At 38.1% G+C, this 21,558-nt stretch overlaps 1 protein-coding gene across 3 annotated transcripts in view; it reads left to right on the top strand.

Annotated features, from left to right (window-relative positions):
- Positions 1 to 21,558, top strand: part of USP9X (ubiquitin specific peptidase 9 X-linked) — a 178,047-nt gene that overhangs the window by 109,572 nt on the left and 46,917 nt on the right. For all 3 annotated transcript variants that reach the window (XM_077888368.1, XM_077888369.1, XM_077888367.1), the window contains exons 17-23: positions 918 to 1,013; positions 1,640 to 1,851; positions 2,929 to 3,169; positions 8,264 to 8,413; positions 9,606 to 9,726; positions 18,883 to 19,013; positions 19,199 to 19,477. In XM_077888368.1, coding sequence (XP_077744494.1) covers positions 918 to 1,013; positions 1,640 to 1,851; positions 2,929 to 3,169; positions 8,264 to 8,413; positions 9,606 to 9,726; positions 18,883 to 19,013; positions 19,199 to 19,477 — 1,230 coding nt within the window. The remainder of the gene's footprint in view (positions 1 to 917; positions 1,014 to 1,639; positions 1,852 to 2,928; positions 3,170 to 8,263; positions 8,414 to 9,605; positions 9,727 to 18,882; positions 19,014 to 19,198; positions 19,478 to 21,558) is intronic.

Raw genomic sequence — 21,558 nt, 5'->3', positions numbered from 1 at the left:
GGGCTGCCCAGCCTTCCCTCTTTTTTTTTTTTTTTTTTTTTTTTTTTAATTTTATCTATTTATGATAGTCACACAGAGAGAGAGAGAGAGGTAAAGACATAGGCAGAGGGAGAAGCAGGCTCCATGCTCCGGGAGCCCGACGTGGGATTAGATCCCAGGTCTCCAGGATCGCGCCCTGGGCCAAAGGCAGGCGCCAAACAGCTGCGCCACCCAGGGATCCCCAGCCTTCCCTCTTCTGAAGCCTACATAGAGGTCAACCTTAAATCACTTCCTCAACCCCCTAGAGTTCTGCACATAGTTTGAAGGCCCTCAGCAGAATTAGATGAGTGAGGGGATCCCTTGGTGGCTCAGCAGTTGAGCGCCTGCCTTCGGCCAAGGGTGTGATCCTAGAGTCCTGGGATGGAGTCCCACATCGGGCTCCCTGCATGGAACCTGCTTCTCCCTCTGCCTGTGTCTCTGTGTCTCTCATAAATAAATGAATGAAATCTTAAAAAAAAAAAAAAAAAAAGATGAATGATAAAGATCTATAGAAATGGAAGTTGTAGGACAGCTCTTTTTGCTAAATTATTTTTTATATGTATTTCTTTTTAAATAATTTGAATTTCTCCTTCAGTGTCTGACACTTGGTTACCAAGGTGTCAATTTACAGGGTTAATAACTGGTCAAAGCGTATTTTGTTGTTAGTAATATGTGCCTTCCATTCTTAAACAAATTGCTTTATTCAAAGACTAGAATTTTGCATTTTATTACTCTTTTTTTGGTCTATTTTCTCACTTAATTTTACTTGATTTACTTGATTATCAAATATATCCCCAAATTATAGAGTACAGTGTTGAAAATAACCGAGGGAATAGTTTGAAATGTCCAACTAAAATATTTCATGAAAGTTATTTACACTTGAATCTGTTTGAACCTAGGTTGTGATTCAAAGTAATGATGATATTGCCAGCAGAGCTATAGATCTCCTTAAAGAGATATATACAAACCTTGGTCCGAGGCTACAGGTCAATCAGGTGAGGATTGACATCCACTAAAACTTCCACAAATTAGAATTCTGATTAAAGAACTCTATCGCTTAAAAGAATTTTTTCTTCAATTCTGAAATAACTAAATTGTTTTGTTTCAACTCCTTTTAAAAACATAGCAAAAGGGGCACCTGGGTGGCTCATTTGGTTGAGCATCTGACTCTTGATCTCAGGGTCGTGAGTTCAACCCTTGTGTTGCTCCATGTTGGGCGTGGAGACTATTTTAAAAATCCATCGATCTATCTAAAATATTTAGTCTGTATCTCCATTATATAAAATGCTGTCCAAATGAATCTTGATAATTATGTGAAGTGATTATTTTGCGTATAATTATGGCATGAGATTTCAACTGAATTTATTTTGATTCTACAACCTACTCTGAAGTTCATACTTGTTAACTTACATAACCATAGCTTCCATTGACAAAACATAGTATGTTTTATTATCAGTATAGACTTTGGTGAAATATGATTGCAGTTGAGAGCTATCTTTAAAGTAGTTATTTCCATCTTTAATTGAATTATTGTTTTTATGTGTATTTTTTTTTTTTTTTTTTTTTTTTTTTTACATTTTAAAGCATCTTGGACTGTCTTTATTTGGCCCATTATTTGTAGGTGGTGATCCACGAAGACTTCATTCAGTCTTGCTTTGATCGTTTGAAAGCCTCTTATGACACGTTGTGTGTCTTGGATGGTGACAAAGACAGTATTAATTGTGCAAGGCAGGAAGCTGTTCGAATGGTTCGTGTATTAACTGTATTAAGGGAGTACATAAATGAATGTGACAGTGATTATCACGAGGAAAGAACAATTCTACCTATGTCAAGGTTTGTGAATAACTGATCCACTTATTATTTGGTATTTCTTAGACCTTTTTTTTTTTTTCAGGATACAGTTTTTGCTTGTTGTTTTGTTAGAGCATTAAGTTTAGTTTTCTTTCTCTCTCTCTCTCTCTCTCTCTCTCTCTTTGCCGTTGACTTTTGTACCTGTTAAGTGTTCCCAAGGATCAGTATACAGTTGAAGTATTTTGATGCCATTCGTTTATATAATAAATCGCACAAGAGATTGGAGAATAATTGGAAAAAACTCTTAAGAGCTGCTTTTAACAGCTGATATAGCAAGAAATACTTCCAAATGATCTGTTTATAGAATGAATGCTATCATTATTTAAGAGTTTTCCTTGCTCATTCTAAAATTATATAAAGTTGCTTCTTGAATATAATTTTTAGTTGTATCTTACCTATAACAAGATATTATCAAATATTATTTGGGGTGTGAAGTTTGAAAAGAACAATTTTTCAGAAAAACTTTCCATCTTTGCATTTTTGTTAATAATATCAAGCTAAAGTTTATCTTTCACATATAAAAATAGCCTTTAATGGGGGATCCCTGGATGGCTCAGCGGTTTAGCACCTGCCTTTGGCCCAGGGCGTGATCCTGGAGTCCCGGGATCGAGTCCCACGTCAGGCTCCCTGCAAGGAGCCTGCTTCTCCCTCTGCCTATGTCTTTCTCTCTCTCTCTCTCTCTCTCTCTCTCTCTCTCTCTCTGCCTTTCATGAATAAATAAAAATCTTTAAAAAAAAAAAAGTCTTAATGAGTTGCACTTTTATGACATTAAAATAAGAGTATTAACTCAGATCTCTGATTTAATTTCTTTAGACATCTCATTTTCTGCAAGTATAGGTACAAGAATAACTGGAAAATGATTGTTGTATTTTGAAGATCACTTAAAATATTTGTAATTAAAAGGCAATATATTTTGATTTTTAAGGTCCTAAAAATAAGTATCCTTAATTTGCTTTCTCTTTTTTAATAAGAAAATATTCAACATTAAATACCTAGCTTAATTTTCCTTGCAAGAAGATAATAAAAATCTGCTAAGATTTTTTTTTTTTCCCCCTCCAGAGCTTTCCGTGGTAAACACCTCTCTTTTATAGTTCGATTTCCAAACCAGGGCAGACAAGTTGATGACTTGGATGTGTGGTCTCATACAAATGATACGATTGGTTCAGTACGACGATATATTCTCAATCGTATTAAAGCCAATGTAGCCCATACAAAAATTGAGCTCTTTGTAGGCGGTGAACTGATAGATCCTGCAGATGACAGAAAGTTGATCGGACAATTAAACTTAAAAGATAAATCGGTAAGTATCTATGATTACCAAACTTTTCAAGAATGTCAAATTGAGACTATTTTTTCATTTCACTGGTAAACATTTCACTCCATAAATGTTTTTTATTATTTATTATTTTTTATTGGAGTTCAATTTGCCAGCATATAGCATGACACCCAGTGCTCATCCTGCCAAGTGTCCCCCTCAGTGCCCGTTACCCAGTCACCCCAACCCCACCCGCCCACCTCCCTTTCCACTACTCTTTGTTCATTTCCCAGAGTTAGGTGTGTCTCATGTTTTCTCATCCTCACTGATATTTTCACTCATTTTCTCTCCTTTCCCTTTATTCCCTTTCATTAATTTTTATATTCCCCAAATGAATGAGACCATATAATGTTTGTCCTTCTCCTATTGACTTATTTCACTCTGCATAATACCCTCCAGTTCCATCCACGTTGAAACAAATGGTGGGATTTGTTGTTTCTGGCTGAGTAATATTCCATTGTATACATATACAATGTATACATATGCATGTACAATCTTTATCCACTCATCTTTCAGTGGACACTGAGGCTCCTTCCACATTTTGGCTATTGTGGACATTGCGGCTATAAAATTGGGGTGCAGGTGTTCTGGCGTTTTGCTGCATCTGTATCTTTGAGGTAAATCCCCAGCAGTGCAATTGCTGTGTCATAGAGTAGCTCTATTTTTAACTCTTTGAGGAACCTCCACACAGTTTTCCAGAGTGGCTGTACCAGTTCCCATTCCCACCGACAGGGCAGGAGGGTTCCCCTTTCTCCACATCCTCTCCCAACATTTGTTGTTTCCCGTCTTGTTAATTTTCACCATTCTCGCTGGTGTGAGGTGGCATCTCATTATGGTTTTGATTTGTATTTCCCTGATGGCAAGTGATGCGGAGCATTTTCTCATGTGCTTATTGGCCATGTCTGTGTCTTCCTCTGTGAAATTTCTGTTCATGTCTTTTGCCCATTTCAGGATTGGATTTTTTGTTCTTGGGTGTTCAGTTTAACAAGTTCTTTATAGATCTTGGATATTAGCTCTTTATCTGATACATCATTTGCAAATATCTTCTCCCATTCTGTAGGTTGTCTTTTAGTTTTGTTGACTCTTCCTTTTGCTGTGCAGAAGCTTTTTATCTTGATGAAGTCCTAGTAATTCATTTTTGCTTTTGTTTCCCTTGTCTTCATCGATGTATCTTGCAAGAAGTTGCTGTGGCCAAGGTCAAAAAGGGTGTTGCCTTTGTTCTCCTCTAGGATTTTGATGGATTCTTATCTCACATTTAGATCTTTCATCCATTTTGAGTTTATGTTTGTGTCTGGTGTAAGAGAATGGTTTAGTTTCATTCTTCTGCACATGGCTGTCCAATTGTCCCAGCAGCATTTATTGAAGAGAAGAGACTGTCTTTTTTCCAGTGGATAGTCTTTCCTGCTTTGTCAAATATTAATTGACCATAGAGTTGAGGGTCCACTTCTGGATTCTGTTCCATTGATCTATGTGTCTGTTTCTGTGCCAGTACCACACTGTCTTGATGATCACAGCTTTGTAGTACAACTTCAGGTCTGTCATTATGATGCTGCCAGCTCTGGTTTTCTTTTTTAATATTCCCCTGCCTATTTGGGGTCTTTTCTGATTCCACACAAATCTTAAGATGATTTGTTCCAAGTGTCTGAAGAAAGTCCATGGTATTTTGATAGAGATTGCATTAAATGTGTAAATTGCCCTGGGTAACATTGACATTTTCACAATATTAACTCTTTTAATCCATGAACATGGAATATTTTTCCATCTCTTTGTGTCTTCCTCAATTTCTTTCAGAAGTGTTCTATAGTTTTTAGGGTATAGATCCTTTACCTCTTTGGTTAGGTTTATTCCTAGGTATCTTATGCTTTTGGGTGCAATTGTAAATGGGATTGACTCCTTAATTTCTCTTTCTTCAGTCTCATTGTTAGTGTATAGAAATGCCACTGATTTCTGGGCATTGATTTTGTATCCTGCCACGCTACCAAATTGCTGTATGAGTTCTAGCAATCTTGGGGTGGAGGCTTTTGGGTTTTCTGTGGTCAGTATCATGTCATCTGCAAAGAGGGAGAGATTGACTTCTTCGTTGCCCATTTTAATGCCTTTTATTTCTTTTTGTTGTCTGATTGCTGAGGCTAGGACTTCTAGTACTATGTTGAAAAGCAGTGGTGAGAGTGGACATCCCTGTCTTGTTCCTGATCTGAGGGAAAAAGCTCTCAGTGTTTCCCCATTGAGAATGATATTTGCTGTGGGCTTTTCATAGATGGCTTTTAAGATGCTGAGGAATGCTCCCTCTATCCCTACACTCTGAAGAGTTTTGATCAGGAATGGATGCTGTATTTTGTCAAACGCTTTCTCTGCATCTATTGAGAGGATCATATGAGTTCTGTGAACTCTGTCTGGTCCAGTGTATCATTGAAAGCTCGTTTCTTTTGAGAGGTTGTGCTTAGAAGATCTGTCCTTTACAAAAAGCTCCGTGTTGAAGTCTCCCAGTATTAGTGTATTATCTAAGTATGTCTTTATTTTGGTTATTAATTGATATACTTGGCAGCTCCACATTAGGGGCATAAATATTCATGATTGTTAGGTCCTCTTGTTGGATAGATCCTTTAAGTATGATACAGTGTCCCTCTTTATCTCTTACTTCGGTCTTTGAGATAAACTTTAATTTATCTGATATGAGGATGGCTACCCCTGCTTTCTTTTGAGGACCCTTTGAATGGTAAATGGTTCTTCAACCTTTTATTTTCAGGCTGTAGGTGTCCTTAGGTCTAAAATTTGTCTATTGTAAACAGCAAATAGATGGGTCTTGCTTTTATATCCAGTCTGAAACCCTGTGCCTTTTGATGGGGTCATTAAGCCTATTCACGTTCAGAGTTACTATTGAAAGATAGGAATTTAGTGTCATCATAATACCTATTCAGTCCCTGTTTTTGTGGATTGTTTCCTTGGACTTCCTCTTTCTTTTATAGAGTCCCCCTTAATATTTCTTGCAGAGCTGGTTTGGTGGTCACATATTCTTTCAGTTTCTGCCTATCTTGGAAGTTCTTTCTCTCTCCTATTCTGAATAAGAGCCTTGCTGGATAAAGTATTCTTGGCTGCAGGTTCTTCTCATTTAGGACCCTGAATATATCCTGCCAGCCCTTTCTGGCCTGCCAGGTCTCTGTGGAGAGGTCTGCTGTTAACCTAATACTTCTCCCCATAAAGGTTAGGGATTTCTTGTCTCTTGCTGCTTTAAGGATCTTCTCTTTATCTTAGAATTTGCAAGTTTTACTATTAAATGTCGGGGTGTGGGGTGTTGAACGGTTTTTATTGATTTTAAGGGGGGATCTCTATCTCCTGGATCTCAATGCCTGTTTCCCTCCCCAAGTTAGGGAAGTTCTCAGCTATGATTAGTTCAAATACACTTTCTGGTCCTCTGTCCCTTTCGGCACCCTCTGGAACCCCAATTAAACGTAGATTTTTCCTTCTGAGGCTGTCATTTATTTCCCTTAACCTTTCCTCATCGTCTTTTGTTTTTCTCTTTTTTTCCTCAGCTTCCTTCCCTGCCATCAACTTGTCTTCTATGTCACTCACTCTTCTTCCTCATTAACCCTCGTCGTTGGGACCTCCAGTTTCGATTGCATCTCATTTAATTGATTTTTAATTTCGGCCTGATTAGATCTAAATTCTGCAGTCATGAAGTCTCTTGAATCCTTTATGCTTTTTTCCAGAGCCACCAGTAGCTTTATAATTGTGCTTCTAAATTGGCTTTCTGACATTGAATTGTAATCCAAATTCTGTAACTCTGTGGGAGAGAGTACTGTTTCTGATTCTTTGTTTTGTGGTGAGTTCTTCTTTCTAGTCCTTTTGCTCAGTGCAGAGTGGCTAAAAACAAATTGTACTGGAAAAAGAGAGAAAAAAAGAGGGGGGACAAACAAAAAAACAAGGAGGGGTATCCTCTGATTCTATATACTGTAAGTCCCTAGTCTTCCCCTGGAACTTTCCTGCACTGCTTGGTCAGGAACTTGTTCTTCCCCTGTCCTTGCAGCTGGTCTTCTGGGGGAGGGGCCTGCTGTGCTGATTCTCAGGTGTGTGTACCTGGGGGAGCTGCTCCGCCCCTGCTAGGTGCATGGTTCAGTAGGTGCCGTTTATCCTGTAAGGCCCCTGTTCCCTGGCACCCTGCTCAGTCCCAGACACAAGGTGACACCATGAGGAACAACAACAGTGGCAGCAGCCAGTTCTCCAGCTCTGGAGTCAGCTCCAGCAGCAACAACTACAGTCTGTCTCCCAGTGTGCAGGGGCCTGACATTCCATGGGCCGGGGGCACTGCTCTGCACAGCTTGGGACCTCCCGGCGTCAGGAGCATCCCTACTGTCCTGTGTGCTCCCTGGGCCGCACAGCCCCTTCCTTGCAGAGCCGCTGCCTTGCTGCGGCTGGGCACTCGCTCCATCCCTTTACGGAGCTCAGAGCTCAGCCCACGGTTTGTGGCGCTTTTCCTCTGTTAGTGGTCCTCGTGAGCCTCGGGTCATCACTGCCCCTCCTGGGATCCTGCCCGAGTTCCCTGCAAGAGTAATGTTCCTGCTTCTCCGGGACTGGGTTGTCTTGTCCTTGGGGCACTCGACACCAGGCCTTAGCCTGGCTCCTTGCAGGGGCCCCCTCCCCCTTGGATGCTTTTTTATTTTTATTTTTTTCCGTCTTCCTACCTTGATAGAAGCGCGAACTCTTCTCACTGTAGCATTCCAAGTGTTCTCTCTTTAAATCTCAGGCCAAATTCATAGGTTTTCAGGATGATTTGAAAGTTATCTAGGTAAGTTGGTTGGGACAGGTGACTTGGGGATCCTACTCTTCCGCCATCTTGCCCCGCCTCTTCACTCCGTAAATGTTAATTGAGCTTCTATTCTGTGTAAGGCTCTTTATTAGGTATTTGGATTATAACATTAAGACTCACATTAAAAACAAAAGTATTTGATTGTTAGGCAGTACCTGTAAATTGAATTTGTTGAAGTGCTGCCAATAGTTTTTTTGTTTGTTGATATGTTACTAATTTCTGTCGTGCATATTTTACCTTGTCTTTGATACTAACTTAGTATATATTATTTTCAGCTAATTACAGCCAAACTTACACAAATAAGTTCCAATATGCCTTCAAGCCCTGATAGCTCTTCTGATTCCTCAACTGGGTCTCCTGGAAACCATGGTAATCATTACAGTGATGGTCCCAATCCAGAAGTGGAAAGCTGTTTGCCTGGGGTGGTAAGTAGATGGTTTGAACTACCGTAGGCAAGACATTATGCTAGATTCTTTGAGAATAAGGAAGTATAGTTGGACCTCATATCGACCACCTACCCCTCACCATCCCTCCCACAAAGTAGAAAATTCAAGTATACCTTTTACCTCTCCCAAAATTTAACTACTCATAGCCTAGTCTTGACCAGAAGCCTTAATAATACATAATCAGTTGCACATATATTTTGTACGTTATATGTATATTTATTGCATTTTTACTGTATTATATACTGGATATATGCATAATACACTTTTTTAAATAATCTACATAATAAATGCTAAGAAATTCATAAGGAAGAGAAAATACATTTACAGTACTGCATTGTATTTGCAAGGAAAAAAATAGGTGTATAAGTGAACCTGTGCAGTTCAAAGTCGTTGCTGAAGGGCTAGGTGTATATAGAATAGTTCGTTTTTTTTTTTTTTTCTGAGAAGCTTACAATTTAATGTGGAAAAATACAAATAACTACATAGTTAACCATCAACTTCAGAATAGATCTGAAAGGTGATTGTAACTTGGTTGAAATTTAAACATTTCCTTTTAGATACAGTATTACATATAGTAATACATTTACGTAAAATTAATCTATTACAACTGAATTACAACTATTGAATATATAAACTTAGAAAAATATCACTGTATTTTGTATTTGTACCACAGAAATAAATCCTTTCTTCACAACTGTTTTTGTAGGAAAATGTCTGCAGTCTTTCTCAACTTGTCCTTAACATACCTTATATCTCAAGAAACAGTGACTCCTCCTTTCCTTACCCTCTCCTTCCACTCCTCCCCAGAAGAATTTTAATGGCTGTGATAATAACCAGCCACTCCAATGTCAGAAGAATTGGCTCCTATAACAGGATTAGGAATTTAAGTATTAACAGCCGTTACAGCCTTTGGCATGTATGGAGTCTAACTTTTATGTATGAGAGAAATAAAATAATGATAGGGCTGTCACTCAGAAATTACTGGAGATGGCTTGGATAATATAATTCAGTCTGAATCATGAAGGATTTCTACAGATGAAATGTTGGGTAAAGCAGACCATTTTAGAGACAGTAGAAATGACATAAGCAAAAGTGTGGAAATTAATTACTTGGCTCTTTTTGAGGGTACATGTCATTTATAGGTAAATGTTTTATATGTTTTGTATTCTAGATAATGTCACTACATCCCAGATACATTTCTTTCCTTTGGCAAGTTGCAGACTTAGGAAGCAGCCTAAATATGCCTCCTCTTAGAGATGGAGCAAGAGTACTTATGAAACTTATGCCACCAGGTAAGAATCTTTTTTATATGTATAATGTTCATAAAATATACCCTGGACAATAATGGAATGTATTAACATTCTTTCTCTAGATGGAATATGCTTTGTTGTATAGGCCACATCAGGAGTTGACAAACTAAGTGCACAGCCCAAATTCACCCCATTGCCTCATTTTGTACAGCCTAGGAGCCAAGGATGATTTTTACATTTTTAAATGGAGGGGGGACGGATTTCAAGAGAATAATATTTTGTGGCTCCTGAAAATTACATGAAATTTACATTTTATTGTCCTCAACAAACTTCTGTTAGTGTACAGGCATGCTCATTCGTGGCTGCTTTTGTTTTAAAACACTAGATAGCGCAATAGTTGTGGTTGACACCGTATGGTCTGCAAAGCTTTAAATATTTACTATCTGGCCCTTTACAGAAAAAATGAGCCGACTTCACAATGTTATGGGCCATGTGTCATCTGTGACACTGTTTCTTTATTATTCCTCAGAAACAATTACTTTAACGTGCAGCTTTTTTTTCTATATGTATATACTATTATATCTATAAATAATAACTTAGTACAATTGTGTCTTGTCTATTTTAGATACCTGCTCTTGAGTTTCTATTGTGGAGATGAAAACTTAAGTCTTATTATTATTTTTTTAAGAGTTTATTTATTTATTCACGAGAGAAACAAAGAGAGATGCAGAGACACAGGCAGAGGGAGAAGCAGGCTCCATGCAGGGAGCCTGACGTGGGACTCGATCTCGGGTCTCCAGGATCACACCCTGGGCTAAAGGCGGCGCCAAACCACTGAGCCACCAGTCTGCCCTTAAGTCTTATTTTCACATCCTCCTCATTTTTGCTTAAATTCTTTTATCTAAAATTAACACTAAAATGTAAATTTACATTTACATTTCTTACTTCAAGAGTACGTGGGAAGTAGTTTGGATTACTGACAAACTTTTTTCCTGAATTTAATAATGTCCACTTTTTGTTTTCTTAATTTTCTGTACGCTTATCACTATTTCATTCCACATACTGTTTAATAACGTCTCAAAATAATTTCCCGTTGTTATTTCCATTATATAATCTGTTATGTTTTACTATTTTCTGGAGCCTTTCTTCCTTCCTCTTGTAGCTGTTTATTCTTTGGTATAGAACTACTGTTGTGGGACTTCTTTCTTCACCTTTTCCATGGCAGCATCTCCATTCTCAAGTTCCTATGTCTTGGGTCTTGAAGTTTTTTCTTACCTACTCCCACAAGGATGTACTCTCGAACCCTGCTTGGGCTGCGATACCTTAGACTATGCACCCCTTTCACATGGAATTTAAATAGCACTATTAAAAATAATATATCTTCAGAGAGAACTTGAACAACTCACCAGGTAATTGAATGTGCCTGAAGGCTGCCTCAGGAGATAATAAAAAGACATGACACCAGTAGAAAATGCTGACTTGGTAGTGCTGAGGTAACACAGGGGGAAATATAACTGGGAGATAGATGGGCTGCCATTAAAGTTTGCCTGGGAACCAACACCCAAGAGTCCTGAAAGGCTGGTTGTACACCTCTCAGAATAAGCTCTGCTTGCAGGTCCTCACTTTTCATTTTCCTAAAAAGTTAAAAGGGCTTTTTACTGTACAGCTGCCTGGCCCAGGGGTTTTTGGTTGGTTGGTTTTGGGTTTTGTTGTTTTCGAAAGTTAGACCTCATCAATTATATTGGCACCTTCCTCATGATATAGACACCCTTTTATTTGCCGTTTGAATATGAGCTGATTAGGGTTTTAAAAACATGTGACAAATGAACAGAGTTTACTTATTTCCTTGAAGGCTAATACTGATAGGTGCTTTATTTTCTTGTTTCCTGCCTGTCTCTTGTTTTTGGAGAGTACTTTTTTTCCTAATAAAAACTTATTTTCCTTTTTTTTTTTTTTTTTTTTTTTTTTAAAGATTCTATTCATTTATTCATGAGAGAGAGAGAGAGGCAGAGACACAGGCAGAGGGAGAAGCGAGAAGCAGGCTCCATACAAGGATCCCAGTCCTGGACTCGAACCCGGGAATCTGGGATCACACCCTGCGCCAAAGTCAGGCGCCCAACCACTAAGCCACTCAGGCGTCCCTTATTTTCCTATTTTAAATAATTTCAAACTTACAAAGAATAATACAATCTCATTTACCCATCCCCACATTCAGTAGTTGTTAATAATTTGGTATAGTTGTTAAATCATTTTTTTTTCTTTTTTTAAGATTTTATTTATTTATTCATGATAGTCACAGAGAGACAGAGAGAGAGAGGCAGAGACATAGGCAGAGGGAGAAGCGGGCTCCATGTAGGGAGCCCGATGTGGGATTTGATCCTGGGTCTCCAGGATCACGCCCTGGGCCAAAGGCAGGCGCCAAACCGCTGCGCCACCCAGGGATCCCTTGTTAAATCATTCTGTGGTAAGATTTTTCTAACTTTCGGAGAGCAAGTTGTAGATACCCTATATTTTTATCCCTAAATAACTACTGGTTTCTAAGAACAAGAACATTCTGTTAAAATTACCACAGTAATTAATCAAAATCAGAAAATATAACATTGGTAAATTACTATAATTTACCCAAAAAATTACTATAATTTACAGACCTTATACATATTTTACCAGTTTTCCCCATAGTGAACCTTATCAACAGTGTTTTCTGGTTGAGAGTCCAATTCAGGTTCTTACACTATATGATTCGTTGGATCTTTAATCTGGAATGGTTCCTCGGTCTTTGTTGTTTATGATTTTGAAGATTTTTTTTTTTTAATTTTTTTATTTATTTATGATAGTTACAGAGAGAGAGAGAGGCAGAGACACAGGCAGAGGGAGAAGCAGGCTCCATGCACCGGGAGCCCGATGTGGGATTCGATCCCGGGTCTCCAGGATCGCGCCCTGGGCCAAAGGCAGGCGCCAAACCGCTGCGCCACCCAGGGATCCCGATTTTGAAGATTTTGAAAAGCACAAATCATTTGTGGTCTTTTTCGGTTTTGCTGGTCTTCTGATGGTTGTATACAGGTTGTACATTTTTGTCAGAATACCACTTATGTGATGCTCTCTCAGAGCATTATACCAGGAAGCACATGTCATTTTGTCCTTTATTGGTAACATTATCCCAGATCACTTAATTGACGTCTGCCAGGTTTCTCCTCCGTAAAGTTACTTTTCATATTTTGGAGAAATGTTACAAGATTCTGTAACTCTTTCCTCATCACACTTTTACTTAGGATTTTACCATTCATTGCAATTATTGCTTGAATCGGTTCTTTTGTGGTGGTTACAAAATGGTGATTTTATTTAATTTGATCATTCCTTCTGCATTTACTGGTTTGCAACCCTATTTGTGATGTATTTTAGATGTATACACACATGCATAACCTTGTTGGGTTATAGCCATTATAATTATTACTTATTTTGATTCTCAGTTGTCCCATAAACAGTCAGTGGATGGACACAATGCCTTTTTTATATAGCTGCATCATTATTTGAGTACTTTCTTACTTGCTGTCACAAGATGTTTAAAGCTCATCTAGTACTTTTATTCTAGCCCTAGAATCAGCCATTTCTCCTTTCTGTGAGAGAGGGTATTTAGAAACCAGAAACTTATTGCTACTGGGGTATCTTGTTTCCAGGCCTTCCCATTAAACTGAGGAAGTAATACACATCTCTATCAATTTCTGTATTTGTCTCTATTAGAAAAAATAAACATGGGTTTATACTGGTTCTATTCCAGCATCTTCATCTTTCCCCATTTCATATTTGTATCTATCTCTAAATGAGTAAGAAATCTGCTTTCCAACTTCATCAATTTATTGTTGGTTTGGGGGAGTGACTTGCTTCTTATGCAGACTTCAGCCACTGGTTAGGTCTTTGATTTCATCTCTACTTTCTCAAGTACCTGTTGTTTTCATGTCCTGAGCTTTTCTAGGATTCAGTGGGACATTAATTTAGTAAGTACCCCTTCTCCTCCCTCTTACCCCCATAGGTGCTTCTTGTTCATCTAAGCTAGCTGTCTTCCATCCCCTCTATACCTTCAGTAATTCACTCACATTTTTCTACTGTTTCTTCATCCCCTATTTGTATGTCCTTTTGAGGTTATATATTTTATAATCCATTATTCTCTTTGTGGTGGGTTTGTGGTTGCTTTGCTGATAAATACAGTTCAATAATTCTTAGCTAAAGTGTCTCTCAATCACTTAATTTAATCCTTATCCCTTACCTGTTGTACCATTTGGAATTGTATTGTTTTATTTACTAGTGTTTGAGTAACAGTTCTTGCTTTATGTATGCAAAAGAGCCCACCATCACAATGTATTTTAAAACACCTCAGAATCCCTGATCTTGTGATTTTAGCATAATGCCACTACATAGTACAAGAAAGCTCTTGCAGAAGCCCAAGCAAAAAACCTCAGTGTGCTTTTTTTCATGTTTTATATGATCAAAGTATAGTACCTAAATTTGAAATAGCCAACACTGAAAAAGCCAGTGATGATCATATTACAATAGACAGATCACAGGCTTTGGACTCAATAGACTTGAGTTCAAGTTCTTATTCTAGTTATTTCATGCCTCAGACATGTTTTGTTTTTCAGAATTTCCTTGTAAAACTGGGCTAATAACTATTTCATGGAACTGCAGGGATTACATGGGTGATCCATACATACATCTGTGGAAAATCCCAGCCTAATGACTGGTATTTAATAAGTATTCAACAAATGTTAACCTACTCGCTGTCACTATAGTTGCCTCATGCATGCATACATATACACACACACATTCATTATCCATCCCTCCCTCCCTCCACCCCTTTTAAGAAAGGAAGCAGAGACTCCTAAGGAAAGGAAGTAGTTATAAATTCTGTTTCTAGCTGTGTTACTTTTGGGTAATCATTTAATGTTTGTGTACGCTTGCATATATTTTAAAGGGGGAGAAAACCAAGATGGAATGAGTAGCTTTTTTTCTAGTCATTGACTTTACATCTCTTAGTTCTTTCTGAATCTGCCTGAAAGTCAGGTGCCTCTATTATGAGTTGCTGTTAAACTTCGAACATCTCCAGTCTTCTCTGTAGGTAATTTAAGCTTTTGTAATTTATACTGTTGTCAGTAGTTCCTCTGTACTTTCCCTACGTGCATTGGGAAAAGATTCTCCTTGATACTGAGTAATAAAAATGTATACTGCTTTACTAAGCAGAATGAGTTGCTTTTCCCTTTCAGTGCTTCCTTTTTTTAATTTTAATGTATTTCTTTGGAAAAAGAGAGCACAAGTGGGGGAAGAGACAGAGAGAGGGAAAGACTCCCCGCTGAGCAGGGAGCCTGACACAGGACTCCACCCCAGGACCCTAGGATCATAGCCTAAGCCAAAGGCAGCTGCCTTAACCCCCTGAGCCACCCAGGTGCATCTTCAGCCCACTTTCCCCTAGAAGTTTAGTCTGCTTAATATCTTCAAATATGCCAAAGTCCATTGTAAGCACTTCATTTAAGCCTCAAAACATGCCTATGAAGGAATTAACTTTTTTTTTTTTTTCATTTAAAGATTTTCCCTCTCTGTGTCTCTGCCTCTCCCTCTGTGTGTGTCTTTCATGAATAAATAAAATCTTTAAAAGGGGGATAGGGATCCCTGGGTGGCTCAGCAGTTTGGCATCTGCCTTCGGCCCAGGGTGTGATCCTGGAGTCCTGGGATCAAGTTCCACATCAGGCTCCCTGCTTCTCCCTCTGCTGGTGTCTCTGCCTCTCTCTCTCTTTCTGTATCTCTCATAAATAAATAAATAAATAAAATCTTTAAAGAAATAAAATGAGGGCAGCCCCGGTGGCGCAGCGGTTTAGCGCCGCCTGCAGCCCAGGGTGTGATCCTGGAGACCCGGGATCGAGTCCCATGTCGGGATCCCTGCGTGAAGCCTTCTTCTGCCTCCATGTCTCTGCCCCACTCTCTCTGTGTGTCTCATGAATGAATAAATAAAATCTTTAAAAAAAAAGAAAAAAATATAAAGATGGAGAAACTGAGACAGCTAACAAGCTACCTAACCAGGGACACATAACTTAAATGACAGTTCTAAGATTCAAATGTAGACTTTTGGGCTCCAATGTTTATACTGTAAACATATACAGGTTTATATTACTGTTCATTGTTTTCTATAATGTTAATAATATATTGCTATAACCATATACTTGATTAGGGTTAGGTATCTTTGTAAAAGATGGGAAGGGAATAAACTAAAATCTTAACTATAGTTGGATGACAGTATTGTGGATGGTTTAAATTTTTCTCTATTTAACTGGGGACCTGGAATCATTTAGATTCATGAATGCTGAAGTTGGAATAGCCATTAATGATCATTTGGTTTACATAGCACAGTTGAATAAAATAGAATGCAACAACATTAAATGATTTGTTTAGTATTCATGCCTTCCTTTTCTTAGAACTTGTTTCTTTCCTCCGGCTCCCTTTTGCCTTCATCCTTCACTCAGAATATCTTTAAACCAAGCAAGACTTTCTCAGATAAAGCCTATCAGTTGCTTTGTTTTTAGAGAGTAGTTTGGTGATATATGTTAAAAGTCTTGGATCTTGGTGGCTTTTTCTGCTTGCAGGATTTTTTTTTTTCCTGATGAAATAAATAATTGCAAAGATTGAGCTGCTAGGATCTTCAGTGTAAAAAAAAATACAGAGACAAAACTACATGCCCAATGAGAGGTTAAACTGGTAAAATAACATACTATCAATTTAAACACCAATTAAAAATAATATAAGGGATGAATATTTAATATTCTCATTACATTTAATATTCTCATTACCTGAGAAGCTATTCACAGATGTTTGATTATAAAACTTAATATTTCGGCAGACTGGGTGGCTCACGGGTTTAACACTGCCTTCAGCCCAGGGTGTGATCCTGGAGACCCCAGATCGAGTCCCACATCGGGCTACCTGCATAGAGCCTGCTTCTCCCTCTGCCTGTGTCTCTGCCTCTCTCTCTCTCTGTGTCTCTCATGAGTAAATAAATAGGATCTTTAAAAAATAAAAATAAAAATAAAACAAGACTTTATTTAGTTACATTATGTTTCACTGTCCCTTCAGAATAGGGAAAACTAATGATTTTAACACAACTGATTTGTTTTTTTCAAGATTTTTAAATTTTGTTTTTAAGTAATCTCTATACCCAACATTGGGGCTCGACTTCACAACTCCCGAGATGAAGAGTCATGTGCTTCACCAACTGAGTTAGCTAGGTCCCCCACAAACGGAAGATTTTGCTATTTCTAGGCTACTTCAGGCATACAAAATTACCTTACTCTATGGAAATTATAGTAATTTTCATTTATCTTTATTCTTCAAGAAAAAAGATTTATTTATATATATATATTTTTTAATTTTTATTTATTTATGATAGTCACACACACACACACACAGAGAGGCAGAGACATAGGCAGAGGGAGAAGCAGGCTCCATGCACCGGGAGCCCAACGTGGGATTTGATCCCGGGTCTCCAGGATCACGCCCTGGGCCAAAGGCAGGCGCTAAACCGCTGCGCCACCCAGGGATCCCAAGAAAAAAGATTTTAATATTTTTAAAGCAATCTTAGTTATCAAGTGGTATTTTAATCATAACACATTACCTTGGAAATAATTTGATGATAACAAGGTACTTTCTAAAGTTGATTATTCTTAAGTTTGAATGGTAACTAATGCTAAATTGCATCATGGGTATTTTTTTAACTGTATCTTTTCGCTGTCATTTGAAAGAAATGTAGGGGTACGTGGGTAACTCAGTTAAGTGTCCAACTCAGTTTCGGCTTGTGTCGTGAGATTGAGTCATGCATTGGGCTCCATGCTCAACTCGGAGTCTGCTTAAGATTCTCTCCCTCTCCCTCTGCCCCTCCCTTCATGCTCTCATGTGCTCTCTCAAAATCTTTAAAATGAAAGAAAGTAAGAAACTTGTATTTTAGTAGCATGGGTGGAAGAATAAAAATCCTGTGCTTGGAGGTAAACATTAATCCCCGTAGGTTTCTCCTACTACTCAAAAGTAGATTGTTCCTATGAACAACCTTTTGTAAGCCAAAATGATGTAAAGCACAAAGAAGCAGTTACCATTAGTTTATATGGGAAACTATTTTGAGTGTTCCCACACCCAAAAAGTAACCTCTTAAGCGACATCTTGTTCTAATGGATCCACAAAATAAGATAAAGCACAGAAGCTCACAGAGACAGCCTGACGCTCTAGTGGCTTGATGCTGAGTATAATTCCCAGGAAAGGAGCTTTGTGGGGCCACTTCCCTCCTTGAGGGTGCACATTGCCTCTTTAACAACTGCGAAACAAATAACACTATTTTTGTTTTTACCTTTTCATAAAAGTGAAAATCCTCTTTGGATTTCTTGTGGCTAATGAAAACAGATACTAATGTAGGTCTTTCTTGCTTTCTTCCTTTCTCTTTCTTTTTTGCTTGCTTTTTTTTTTTTTTTTTTTTAAGATTTTATTTATTTATTCATGAGACAGAGAGGCAGAGACACAGGCAGAGGGAGAAGCAGTCTCCTCCAGGAGAGCCTGATAGGGACTCCTCGAACTCCCTGAACCTAAGGCAAACCAAAGGCAAACGCTCAACTGCTGAGCCCCCCAGGCATCCCTAATGTAGGTCTTTCAATAAAGAGAAGGGCCGTGCTGTTAGGCAAAGGGTGCGCCTGTATTCCTTTTTTTCTTCACCATTGTTTGTTTTAAAATTCACCTCCTAAGGTACCACTAAGCTCATATTCAGTAAAATAAAATAGTTAATGCATAGTGTCATAAAGGTGAACAGTAGAGAAGTTGGAAGACTTCTCACTTTTTCTCTTTTGTTAGTTTCAGTAAGAATTCTTTCTTTTGAAGTGTACTGTATTTTTTAGGTTTCTAGTGGCTGAGGAGGCGTGTTGATTTGAGGTCTCTGATTAGGTGGAGACTGCCTCCTTCATGTTTGGGTTGACTGATAGGAGTCATGGTTGATGGTGGGTTTTTGTTTTTTTTTCTTGTTTTAAATCAATCCAGATCTGGCTATGTCTTGTGAAGTATGAGCCTGTATAACTCAATGAACTGATTGTTATGCCACACTGAAGTAATTTTCAAAATATCAAAAGTGAAACACTATGAATGGATGAATGGTGTTGTGTTTTAGACTATCTTGTTTTCTTTCAGATAGCACAACAATAGAAAAATTAAGAGCTATTTGTTTAGACCACGCCAAACTTGGAGAAAGCAGCCTTAGTCCGTCTCTTGACTCCCTCTTCTTTGGTCCTTCAGCCTCACAAGTGCTGTACCTAACAGAGGTTGGTATTTTCCCTTTTGAATTTATTTCATATTCTTTGAACTTGACCTTTTTATGTGGTAATGTGAAGAACATGGATAAAATTTGAAATATTTTTAAATGGTCAAGAATTTCTTAGCAGTGATAATAGGGAAAATAGAAGTTACTTTTTAAAACCCTTTTAATATGATCCTTTTCTTTTTCCAGGTAGTCTATGCCTTGTTAATGCCTGCTGGTGCACCCCTGGCTGATGACTCGTCTGATTTTCAATTTCACTTCTTAAAAAGTGGTGGCCTACCCCTTGTCCTGAGCATGCTAACCAGAAATAACTTCCTACCAAATGCAGATATGGAAACTCGAAGGGGTGCTTACCTCAATGCTCTTAAAATAGCCAAACTGTTGCTAACTGCCATTGGCTATGGCCATGTTCGAGCTGTGGCAGAAGCTTGTCAGCCAGGTGTAGAAGGCGTGAATCCCATGACATCGGTAACCACTTTTTAAAAAATATCTTATTTATAGTAATAAATGGTAATTTTTAAAGTTCGAGTTCAGAGTTGATTCAGGATGTTTCGAGTTCCTTTCTAGTGGAATCTTAATTTAGAGGGTTTCATCTATTAAATTTGTATGAAAAGTGAAAATGGTATTTCCTGACTACTCTAAGAGGACAATTCCTCCCTACTCCTTTAAGCCTGATAAAAACTCCATATGGATCTCTTACTAACTTGTACCTGGCAGATGGATGAAGATAAGCGTGGTAGTAAGAAAACTTTAACTGATTTACTACCCTGTTGCCAGCCTCTCTTCCCACCTTGATAGGCTTATCCTCTAGTTCTGAGCTTATTCCAACTCTATTTTTGTCTTGGTGGCATCCTTAATCCATCTCACCAAAAGTCCTCAAGGCATGCCAGAATTCAATGTCTACTTATGAGAGGTCAAACTATGCACTTAATTCTGACTAAAATTTGAAGTTTTCTATATTGATCACAAGTGATGGTTTTACTAAATTAATCAACAGGAGATAAAGGCTTCAGGAATGTAGATTCTCTTTTTTATAAATGACTTGGGTCTTAATCAGGGAATTGGAATGTTGATTAGTTATGTGATATTATATTAAATATGTGATATGGAATAATACTGCATGTATTATCATAATAGCACTTGTAATTGTTTTAGGTGTGATAATGATACTATGGTTATGTTTTAAGTGAGGTGCCCCCTCCCTTTTTATTTTTAATAATTGCTAAAATATTTACAGGGGAAACTATATGATACGCAGGATTTGCTTCAAAATAATTCTGGGGGGCAGCACCGGTGGCGCAGCGGTTTAGCGCCAGCTGTAGCCCAGGGCGTGATCCTGGAGACCCCGGATCGAGTCCCACAGCAGGCTTCCTGCATGGATCCCGCTTCTCCCTCTGCCTGTGTCTCTGCCTCTCTCTCTCTCTCTCTCTCTCTCTCTCTCTCTCTCTCTCTCTCTGAATGAATAAATAAATAAATCTTTTAATAATAATAATTCTGGGATTGGGGCTCCTGGGTGGCTCAGTTGGTTGAATGTCTACCTTTGGCTCAGGTCATGAACCCAGGGTTGTAGGATCTAGCCCTCATTAGGCTCCTTGCTCAGCAGGGAGTCAGCTTCTTCCTCTCTTTTTACCTGCCGCTCCCACTGCTTGTGCTTTCTCTGTCAAATAAATTAAAACGTTAAAAAATGATAATAATCCTGGGGTTGAAAAGTGAGGGAGGGAGAGTGGTTAGATAAAACACTATTGATCCTTTGTTCATAATTATTGAAGCTGGTACATGAGAGTTAATAATACTATTATCTCTGGTTTTATATACATTAGGAACTGTCCATTAAAACAGTAAAGAAAAACAAAGGGCCTGAGTTTATATCATTTACAGTATAGAGAAAGGGAATTACAACTGGAAAGGTAGTCACAATGGCCTGGCTATGTAAAACTAATCTGTTTTTTATTTTATTTTATTTTATTTTATTTTATTTATTTTATTTTATTTATTTTATTTTATTTTATTTATTTTATTTTATTTTATTTTATTTTATTTTATTTTATTTTTTATTTTATTTTAATTTAATTTAATTTAATTTTGTTAGGTAGGTAGGTAGATAGATTGATCTGTTACTGAAATTCCTCAATGTTTCTCCTTTTCAAAGAACAAAATGATGACCAGGAGAAAGCAGAGCAGGATCTGCCCAAGAGCACATTTGAGAGATCTGGGATAATTTATTGAGTCTCTAGATAGGGTTGGGACCATCAGTTTAGTTTATTACTTAAATCTGTAAGATACACTGAGCCCACATGTAGAGACAGGAATTGAATTGATCTAGAATGGGTGTTTGCAGAGGGACATGTTAACACTACATTGCACAAGAAAAAGTGGAGGCCCTATTTTTGGCAATATGGTCCGCTTTTTGTGTAAATCACCGTTGACTGTGTGTGTGTGTGTGTGTGTGTGTGTGTGTGTGTGTGTGTGTGTGGTTCTGAGGGAGTGGTGATGGGTGGGGAGCAAGTGGTTGGGTCTGGTTCTGTACAAATTACTTTCTTCAAACCAAA

This window comes from Canis aureus, chromosome X (assembly GCF_053574225.1).
Source record: "Canis aureus isolate CA01 chromosome X, VMU_Caureus_v.1.0, whole genome shotgun sequence".
Lineage (NCBI taxonomy): Eukaryota > Metazoa > Chordata > Mammalia > Carnivora > Canidae > Canis > Canis aureus.
This window is presented reverse-complemented; position numbering and strand designations above follow the sequence as displayed.